General features: G+C 45.0%; 2 protein-coding genes across 5 annotated transcripts; both read right to left on the bottom strand.

The window, feature by feature from the left end:
* Positions 1–2,435: 2,435 nt before the first annotated feature.
* LOC126409085 (elongation factor 1-alpha-like) lies at positions 2,436–8,725 on the bottom strand. Its single transcript, XM_050074985.1, has 8 exons — positions 8,570–8,725; positions 6,548–6,693; positions 6,250–6,429; positions 5,692–5,982; positions 4,902–5,052; positions 4,351–4,607; positions 3,950–4,184; positions 2,436–2,623 (listed from the first exon to the last, which is right to left on the bottom strand). Exons 1-8 carry the CDS (start codon positions 8,649–8,651, stop codon positions 2,514–2,516), a joined length of 1,452 nt encoding a protein of 483 aa, XP_049930942.1. The 5' UTR covers positions 8,652–8,725; the 3' UTR covers positions 2,436–2,513.
* LOC126409086 (glutamine-rich protein 2-like) lies at positions 2,630–3,943 on the bottom strand. 4 transcript variants are annotated; one of them, XM_050074988.1, is made up of 3 exons: positions 3,352–3,943; positions 3,272–3,311; positions 2,630–3,231 (listed from the first exon to the last, which is right to left on the bottom strand). In XM_050074988.1, exons 1-3 carry the CDS (start codon positions 3,601–3,603, stop codon positions 3,026–3,028), a joined length of 498 nt encoding a protein of 165 aa, XP_049930945.1. In that variant the 5' UTR covers positions 3,604–3,943; the 3' UTR covers positions 2,630–3,025. The 4 variants fall into 4 exon arrangements, with proteins under 4 accessions (XP_049930945.1, XP_049930946.1, XP_049930943.1 ...); XM_050074989.1 differs by having other exon boundaries at positions 2,630–3,141; positions 3,202–3,311; positions 3,392–3,943; XM_050074986.1 differs by having other exon boundaries at positions 2,630–3,301.
* Positions 8,726–10,494: the final 1,769 nt, after the last annotated feature.

Genomic DNA, 10,494 nt, shown 5'->3' with positions numbered 1-10,494 from the left:
TATTGGCTTGAGTTTACAGCTGAGGATATCTGGCATGAGACTGGACCTTTGTGCAAAGTTTGGTGAGTTTTCACCCATGGGAAGTATGATTTCCTCGGAAGAAGAAAGAAGAAGAAGAAGAAGAAAGAAAAAAGAAGAAGAAGAAGAAGAAGAAGAACTAGGATTACAATAGTGTCCTGGCAGCTTAGCTGCCCGGACCCTAATAACAATATAGTAACAGTGGTACAATATTTAAGCAATATCACACTGGAGGTCGTGATGTTGTAATTTGGTCATAGAAGACAATCACAGCCGTGACGATATACAGTCCAACGTCACGACCTCCAGTGTGATAGTGCTTTCATACAACAGGTCAACAACAGCTTAAACAGCAATGCTGAGTAAGGGAACGTTAACAAAAGGTGATGAAATAAATTATTTAAGTATGTTATGTAGCTCTGCCAAAAAAAAAACAGTTCCCCCGGTCTGTTGCCAGGCAACGCAGCACACACGCCAGGAACTCACAAGCTACTTTATATTTACATTGATCTGCAGCTGTGTAACTTCGTCCAGTTCAAACCTGGATGTTGGCACGGCCGGATTTATCTTCCTCATCCTCATCCTCATCAGTAATAATGATATCCATCTTCTTGGTGTAACGCTATAGTGTCAGTTTGTGTCAGTGTAGTGAGTGTGACAGCTGGTTAATTAACGGTTGTATTTATATTTATAACACCTGTGAGCGGAGTGATTTTACTGCTACCAGTGATGTTATACTCTATATCAGCACTCATGGAATGCCTCTCGTCCAATCAGATTACTCGGTCGGAACTAACTGTTGTATAAGTTGTTGTTATATGACAGGCAGTCGCTGAAGTGTGTGTGTGTGTGTGTGTGGTCGCTCTCTCAACATGGTGTTCTTTCTGTTTTGTTTGCTTCCTGTTAGAAAGATAACACACACACACACACACACACACGATGACTCGATTACTTAATTCCAGATAAGATTTCAGATTTACTTCAGGTATCCAGCAGTTAAAGTACTGATGGTGTAGAGTAATCAATACGATGTTATTGATGTGTCGATCAGTTTAATATTGATCAGCTGATCCGTCTGTAATAATAATCTACTCAAGCTGATAAATGTCGTCAGAGGTGCAGTGTAACTGAGTACATTTGTACTGTTTCTCCATGTTTCTACTGCATCTCGTGTGCTAGTTATGCATTTTGTTTTAATGTCACTAATGTAACAACAACCTGCCTAGAGACGACAGATGGAAATCAGCCGTGGGTACAATCTGGCATATTTACATGTACTACTGTACTGTGTTTATTAACATGTACTGTCCCTACCTTAAATATATAAATTGTAATTGTAACTTCACTGCTGTACTTAAATAACTCAAGTATTTGTACGTTCAGTATTTTGAGATTGTCATCAATAATCTTGATTGATTGATCACAAATTGGTCAGCAGCCATTTTGATCTGTGACATCATTTTTCATGTAAAAACATTTTATGGTTCCAGCTCCTCGCTGCCTCTTGGTTGAAATGTTTCTGTGTGAGTACTTTTACTCTGATTACTTCAACAGTGCAGTAAGAACTACACTGTTTCCCTCTGACACCAACCAACAGCATGGAAAGTACCTCAAATGTATCTTCACTACTCGAGTACAGATACACTCATCTTTATACCCCAAACTGTTCTGAGGTCAGTCTGCGTCTCATATTGACTCATAATCAGTGTTTGATCTTTGAAGGTGTTTGTGTCACACAGGTCAGTGTGTGTGTGCGTGTGTGTGGTCGCAGCTTGTCATGCAACAGTGCACAGTGTGAACACTCTGTCACGCAATGTGGCTGATTCCTGTTTCGGTGTCGTCACACACACTCACACATATTCTTGTACGTCTATCCTTGTGAGGACCCATGTTGACTGTGAACACTTCCCTGGACCCTGGGCGCAGTGGGACCCGTCAATCAGCCACTGACACTGGAAACAGAACTTATCACTGGATTTTTTTCAAATTTCAGACGAACTCTTCCGTCAGGAAACAAACAAACAAACAAAACCAAATCTGATTAAAAATAATGATATTTCATCAAATTCACTTTTTTCTACATCTCATGGGACATGGACATGGACATGGACATGGACTGTCCTCTGGTCAGTCAGGGAGGGTCACACCACAGCCCCCCCCCCCCCCCCCCCAAAATGTCCTTACTTTGTTGCTAAAATAAATTTTTGGGTCCTCACTATGCATCATATAAATGTACTAACGCACACACAATCAACTTCCTGTCTTGTCAGAACAGGAAAAAACAACGTGGTCATGTGACCTCACTTCTTCAACTGTTCAAAACAAGTGGTGACAGCTGTCAGGTGCAGGTTTCCATGGTTACAGGCGTTGGATGAATCACATGCAGCAGATCAACCAATGAAACACAGACACATGCCTCACGTGCTCATGAGATTTTATTGATGATTTATTAACTGATTGATTGAGACAGTAAACATGGCCGACAGGAAGTGACATCACTTCTTTGATGCTGACTTGGTGCCCTTTGTGGTGGGCTCCTCCTTGTTCACGTCCTTAATCACACCAACCGCCACCGTCTGCTTCATGTCACGAATAGCAAAACGACCTGACGGAGAGAATGAATCAGTTATTAAATGATTATCATTATGACATCATTATGACATTGTGATGGTCGTGTCATCATCATGATAGGATAATTATCATATCGTTAGTTAACGACATTAGAGAATGATGAAACCACACAGAACAGTATTTATGACATAATATTAATGATATATAAATAATGTTGATCAGTAGATTTATGATATTAATAATATATAATATGGGGGGGGGGGCGACATGTAGCAAAGGGTTGCACGCCAGAATCGAACTCACAACCGCCGCAGCGAGGCATCACCTCTATACATGGGGCGCTGGCAAGAAGCTACTGATGCCCCAAGTCTAGACTTTGACTCTCGATGTTGAAGTTCAGTGAAAGCTTTTTGACTTTGGACCTGATTGGACATGGTTAGCCCTGATTGGACCTGACTGGTCCTGGTTGGCCCTGATTAGACCTGATTGGACCTGGTTGGACCTGATTGGACATGGTCGGACCTGATTGGACATGGTTAGCCCTGATTGGACCTGGTTGGACCTGATTGGACATGGTCGGACCTGATTGGACATGGTCAGACCTGATTGGACCTGACTGGTCCTGGTTGGCCCTGATTAGACCTGATTGGACATGGTTAGCCCTGATTGGACATGGTCGGACCTGATTGGACATGGTTAGCCCTGATTGGACCTGGTTGGACCTGATTGGACATGGTCGGACCTGATTGGACATGGTCAGACCTGATTGGACATGGTTAGCCCTGATTGGACCTGGTTGGACCTGATTGGACCCGACTGGTCCTGGTTGGCCCTGATTAGACCTGATTGGACCTGGTCAGACTTGATTGGACATGGTCGGACCTGATTGGACATGGTTAGCCCTGATTGGACCTGCTTGGACCTGATTGGACCTGACTGGACCTGGTTGGCCCTGATTAGACCTGATTGGACCTGGTTAGCCCTGATTAGACCTGATTGGACATGGTCAGACATGATTGGACCTGGTCAGACCGGATTGGACATGGTTGGCCCTGATTGGACCTGACTGGACCTGGTTGGCCCTGATTGGACCTGGTCAGACCTGGTCAGACCTGGTTGGCCCTGACTGGACCTGGTTGGCCCTGATTGGACCTGGTTAGCCCTGATTAGACCTGATTGGACCTGGTCAGACCTGATTGGACATGGTTGACCCTGATTGGACCTGGTTGGCCCTGATTGGACCTGGTTGGCCCTGATTGGTGAGACCAGATGTGAGCTGACGGATGATGAACAGACTGATGGATGAAGGTGTGTTAGACACTGCAGATAAAACAGCTGATCACTTTAACCCTTTACTCACCCAGCGGGGCGTAAACGCTGAATGTCTCCACCACCATCGGTTTGGATGGAACCATCAGGACCATGGCAGCGTCTCCACTTTTTAGCATTTTGGGGTTTTCCTCTAACGTCTTTCCACTGCGCCGGTCTATTTTCTCCAACAGCTCTGCAAACTTACAGGCGATGTGGGCAGTGTGGCAGTCGACCACTGGAGCGTAACCTGCGTGGATCTCCCCAGGGTGGTTCATCATGATCACCTGACCACAGGAAACATCACGTCATCATTTCAACTTTCTGTCTCTGCTCATGGGACAAATCTGAAACGGCAGATTCATCTTTCAAAATAAAAGCACCTGAAAGACACCCTGGTAGAGACAGGGCTGAGGAATCAAACCCTCGACAGACAGACGGACGATGACTGACCTGAGCTTTGAAGGAGGAAGCTGCTCGCGGTGGGTCATTTTTACTGTCTCCGACTACGTTCCCTCGCTTGATGTCTCTGATGGACAGGTTTTTGACGTTGAAGCCAACGTTGTCCCCGGGCAGAGCCTCTGTCAGTGCCTCGTGGTGCATCTCCACTGACTTCACCTCTGTGGTCAGATTTGGTGGTGCAAATGTCACCATCATGCCGGGCTTCAGGATCCCAGTCTCCACTCGACCCACAGGCACCGTCCCGATACCTGAGAACACAGATAGGGTCATAAGGACAGAGGGATGTCGTGTGCTGTAAAGCCCTGTGAGGCAAATTGTGATTTGTGATATTGGGCTTTATAAATAAAATTGAATTGAACACAGGACTCGGCAACAAGAGTCCTCTCAACGCCTCTACATGTGGCACATCACGATGAGTACAGGTGGGCCTACCTGAGAAGAATAGTGTGGTACAGTACAGGTGGGCCTACCTGAGAAGAATAGTGTGGTACAGTACAGGTGGGCCTACCTGTGAGGTGCAGTACATGGGTGAACGTAGTTACCTCCAATCTTGTAGACGTCCTGCAGGGGGAGCCTCAGAGGCTTCTTGGTGGGTCGTTCAGGAGGGAGGATTGAGTCCAGTGCTTGAAACAGAGTCTTTCCAGAGGCATCTCCTTCTTTCCTGCTGATACTCCATCCTTTATACCATGGCATCTGTGGACAGGCAGAACCCCTTAACTTTTACCTTAAACCTACATTTACCAAGTCACAGTCGTCCCACCACATGTGTGTCCCGTTACCAGTGCCGATGACTCGGACTTCCCGGCACAGTGATGGTGTTTCTGAAATACTGTTTTTAAAGAGGTCCATTTTTTCACACTAACAGTTTCCTGTGGAGTTTTAACCTCGGCTGTATCGAGTTTATTTGTTTTCACATGCACAAGCGTGATTAGGCACACACACTCCGCCGAGTCACTGTTCACTTACTGCTGAGTCACTGTTCAGCTACTGCTGAGTCACTGTTCACCTACTGCTGAGCCACTGTTCACCATCTGCTGAGTCACTGTTCACTTGCTACTGAGTCACTGTTCACCTAATGCTGAGTCATTGTTCACCTAATGCTGAGTCCCTGTTCACCTACTGCTGAGTCACTGTTCACTTGGTACTGAGTCAAAGTTCACCATCTGCTGAGTCACTGTTCCCTTACTCCTGAGTCACCGCTCAGATGATTCCGACCTCCTTCACGCTCTTTCCGTCTCTCTGGACTAAGCCGTGTGGTGATGTGGAGCTGCAGGTGTTTGCTGTGTTTTAAGGGGAAAATTAAGGGGTAATTAAGTGGTGATATTCCCTTACGTTCTCTGAGGGTTCCAGCATGTTGTCTCCATGGAAGCCGCTGATGGGGACGAACGCCACGGCCTTTGGGTTGTATCCGACCTTCTTTAGGTAGGCTGAGACCTCCTTCACCACTTCATTGAAGCGAGACTCGGAAAATTGGGCGGAGTCCATCTTGTTTACGCCAACAATCATCTGTTTGACGCCCAGCGTGTACGCTAGCAGAGCGTGTTCACGCGTCTGACCTTCTTTAGAGATTCCTGCCTCGAACTCTCCCTTCCCCGCCGCCACGATCAGCACAGCACAGTCAGCCTGCAGTGACATCATCAGTGACATCAGCAACATAAACTTCCTGTTTCAGAAACAGTTAGCATGGAGCCTAGCATCACTGAACATACTCTGTGCTAAAGTGTTAGCATAGCATCACTGAACATACTCTATGCTAAGGTGTTAGCATAGCATCACTGAACATACTCTATGCTAAGATGTTAGCATAGCATCACTGAACATACTGTATACTAAAGTGTTAGCCTAGCCTCCTGTAACAGGAATTGTGACATCAAAGGAAGTGGGCGGGACCTGGGAGGTTCCAGTTATCATGTTCTTGATGAAGTCACGGTGTCCTGGCGCATCGATGACGGTGACGTAATATTTTTCGGTCTCAAACTTCCAGAGCGCGATGTCGATGGTGATGCCGCGCTCCCGCTCCGACTTCAGCTTGTCCATCACCCAGGCGTACTTAAAGGAGCCCTTCCCCATCTGTAACCACAGCAACAGCCAATCAGATGCCTGGACAGCTCACTGACACACCATTCACTATTTCTGTGACTGTGTAGACAAGTGTGTAGTACAGTGTGTATCAGTGTGTAGTTCTGACCTCCTGCGCCTCCTTCTCGAACTTCTCGATGGTCCTCTTGTCGATGCCGCCACATTTGTAGATCAGGTGACCTGTCGAGGTCGATTTCCCAGAATCCACATGGCCGATGACCACAATGTTGATGTGAACTTTCTCCTTAGCCATGACTACACACACACACACACACACACACACATTACTATTAAAGTATTGAGAGTATGTTAAGTAACAAGACTAGCCTACTGAAAGTACCTGAAGTAATGAGAATACTCTCATTACCTGTAAGTACTCTCATTAATGAGAGTACTTACAGTAATGAGAGTATTTAAAGTAATGGGTCCTTAAAGTAATGAAAATACTTAAAGTAACGAGAGTATTAAAGTAATGGGAGTACTTAAAGTAACAAGAGCTGATTCATAGAATAAAAGATGGTCTGAGTTTAAAGTGCAACTTTAACACGTCTGTTACTCACTAGCAGTAATCAGCTACATTACTTTGATCAGTTCATTACAACACTTCCATCAGCTATAACCAGTAATCTGTAATCTATTACATTTCAAAAGTAACTGTCCCAACACTGATAACAGAGCCATGAGAACTTCACGTCATAAATTTTATTATTCATGTGTAAAGTAACTAAAGCCGTCAGTCAAATGTAGTGAAGTAAAAAAGTACTGCTGTGTGTGTGTGTAGGCCTACTGCTCATTAAATGGCAGACGTTTGACTTTACAAGTTGACGGGGGGCAGTGAATGCAGCGCCAGCCTCAGACCGAACAGGAAGGGACTTTAATGACTTTTCATGATGATGTCATCAAGTTATTTTAAAATAAGTGGATAATTAATGGACTCTGAAATATTAAGGTATTTTCTGTCCATCATGCACCAATAACCTCCAAAAATCCCCTTAACTAACTCTTAATTAAGCATCTTAAATATGTCTTCATCTCAGTTTGTCAGAAGGCCGCCATTTGTCCTTAACTGGAAACTCCTTTAAAACACCTTAATCCTTAATCTGAAAAGCCCTTAATAACCACATGAGGGTGGAATGTTACACACACACATACACACATACACACACCATGTCATAATGTCATCAGTCTGACAAATATTTGATTTGTGATGGATAATAAAGTGTTAAGAATAATTTAAGGGGTTTTTAAGGGTAAATACGAACTGACACAGAAAATGAGATGTAAACTGATAAAAGTGAACGTTAAGGAATATTTTAGATTAAAGTGTAAGAACATTTAACCTCTTAAAAATACCTAAAATATATCTGACCTTCTTCACGACTAAACTTTGTCCCTTAGTTTCATTTGAGTCTTCAGGACGTCTCTACATGTCTGTCCCTTAAAGGACTCCAGATGTTTCCACATCTCACGCTTAGATAAAGGTGTTTTCTGGAGGAATTAAGGGTTAAGGGCTTCTACTCCACATTAAGTCTTTGTCTCTGGAGAACAAACAGGACGATGATCCTGCTCCAAACTATGTCCTCCGCCCAGTTAGAAGGTGGGGGAGGGACAGCAGGGGCCCCTCGACTCATTTCCCCCCGGAGGGCCTCAGACTGGTTCATCCGGCCCTACCGCCACGCCACGACCTCCTTACATCACATGTTCTCTCCTTCATGTGTGTGTTCTTTGTGTCAGAGCACATGTTCTCCCTCAAAGCTTCTTTATCTTAATCTTTGAATTCATCTTACACATTAACGTGTCATACATTAACATGTTTCATATATTAACATGTGTCATACATTAACATGTTTCATATATTATCATGTGTCATACATTAACATGTTTCATATATTAACATGTGTCATACATTATCATGTTTCATATATTAACATGTTTCATACATTAACATGTTTCATATATGACTGTATTTTAACATGAATATATTTTATATATAAACGACAGTACTCTAATATAAGTCAGATCCAGACGGCGGCGTTCTCTGAGAACAGCCTTTGAACTGAAAGAAACATTTTTACAGATGAAACAAATAAAAACAGTCTGACGTCCAGATAAAGATCAAAGTGTGTCTTACTGTGTCTCAGGTCTCTGGAGGACGACGCTTCAGGTGGACGAGTGTGAAGATGAAGAGGAGGACGCTTCACCTCTGTCCACATTTATACACACCAACCAGCCACGGCCTGCAGCCAATCACAACACGGCTGCTCTCAGCCCGCCCCCTCTGCAGGTAATTACTATCCTGAACAGGACGGACCGCCTAGCAGGATCCGTCTGTCTGTCCTGACACACAGATCCTGCTGGTGGAACCTGATTGGCTCACGGCCTGCAGCTCAGAAACCGGCGACGCCAAAGTTTACAAGACAAAAAGCTTTTCTTTAAAAGCAGCACAACTCCGCCTACCACACACGCGCATACACACACACGCACACACACACACGCACACGCACACACACACACACACACACATACACACACTCTAACACTGTGTGTGTATCTTTAACCTTAGTGCATAAAAACGTGATGGAATGTGGCACCTTAAAAAAGGCCTTAAAACAGCCTTAAACCTCCGCCCACCAAAGGGCCGAGCAGTTCACAGACATCACGTCTCTCTCAGCGTTGTCACAGGATGTTTCATGTTGTTACACACTGAAAGAAGACAGTCATGTTGTCTCCAGGTGGACATTTAAGGTGGAGGTTGGCTTTTGAATTATAAGTGTTTTTTAAGATAAGGGTGTGTAGTTGGATTAATCCTGGAGTCCTTTAATGTCTGTGTGACTGTCTGCAGATGTCTCTGTCTTTGGCATGTTAACCAACACAAGCTGTCCTCACCTTGTGAGGACCTGTTTTAGACCCTGGGGACGTCCTGACAGGTATAGCTGCCCTGCTTCTTTGTGTGTGTGTGTGTGTGTGTGTGTGTGTGTGTGTGGTGACAACAGTCAGCCTGAAGCCTGAGGACGCTCCTGAAACTCACTGTCTCTCACACTGTCAAAACTCCACCTTAAATGACATGTCCACATTAACACAGCAGCAGAGCTCTGCATCTGACACACTTAACTTAACTTAACTTAACTTAAGTTTACACTGGGACTTTATTAATGATGTGTTGGGTGTAAGGCTGGTGGTGCCTTCACTGCCCCTCATCGGGTCCTGAAGTCACGCCTGCCATTTTATGTCCTAGAGGCCTCTTTTAAACGTCAGAGACAAACTGGTTCAGACTGGGAAACACTGTTCATGACATTTCTCAGGAATGATGTCATCAATAACACGATTTGATTCTTTATGCTGCTGTTTGTTCTTTCTGTCCTCAGAGGGGACGGTCTCACAGTGTCTCACAGTGTCTCAGACTGAAGGGACAGTCTCACAGTTTCTCACAGTGTCTCAGACTGAAGGGACAGTCTCACAGTATCTCACAGTGTCTCACAGTGTCTCAGACTGAAGGGACAGTCTCACAGTTTCTCACAGTGTCTCAGACTGAAGGGACAGTCTCACAGTTTCTCACAGTGTCTCGGACTGAAGGGACAGTCTCACAGTGTGTCACAGTGTCTCACAGTGTCTCAGACTGAAGGGACAGTCTCACAGTGTGTCACAGTGTCTCACAGTGTCTCAGACTGAAGGGACGGTCTCACAGTGTGTCACAGTGTCTCATACTGAAGGGACGGTCTCACAGTGTCTCACAGTGTCTCAGACTGAAGGGACGGTCTCATTGTGTCTCACAGTGTCTCAGACTGAGGGGACAGTCTCACAGTGTCTCACAGTATCTCACAGTGTCTCAGACTGAAGGGACAGTCTCACAGTGTCTCACAGTGTCTCACAGTTTCTCACAGTGTCTTTGACTGAAGGGACAGTCTCACAGTGTCTCACAGTGTCTCACAGACTGAAGGGACAGTCTCACAGTGTCTCACAGTGTCTCACAGTGTCTCAGACGGAAGGGACAGTCTCACAGTGTCTCACAGTGTCTCACAGTTTCTCACAGTTTCTCACAGTGTCTCAGACTGAAGG

This window comes from Epinephelus moara, chromosome 21, assembly GCF_006386435.1.
Source record: "Epinephelus moara isolate mb chromosome 21, YSFRI_EMoa_1.0, whole genome shotgun sequence".
NCBI classification, from domain to species: Eukaryota; Metazoa; Chordata; class Actinopteri; order Perciformes; family Serranidae; genus Epinephelus; species Epinephelus moara.
Note: the sequence above shows the minus strand (reverse complement) of the source record. Positions and strands in the feature narration are given on the sequence as shown.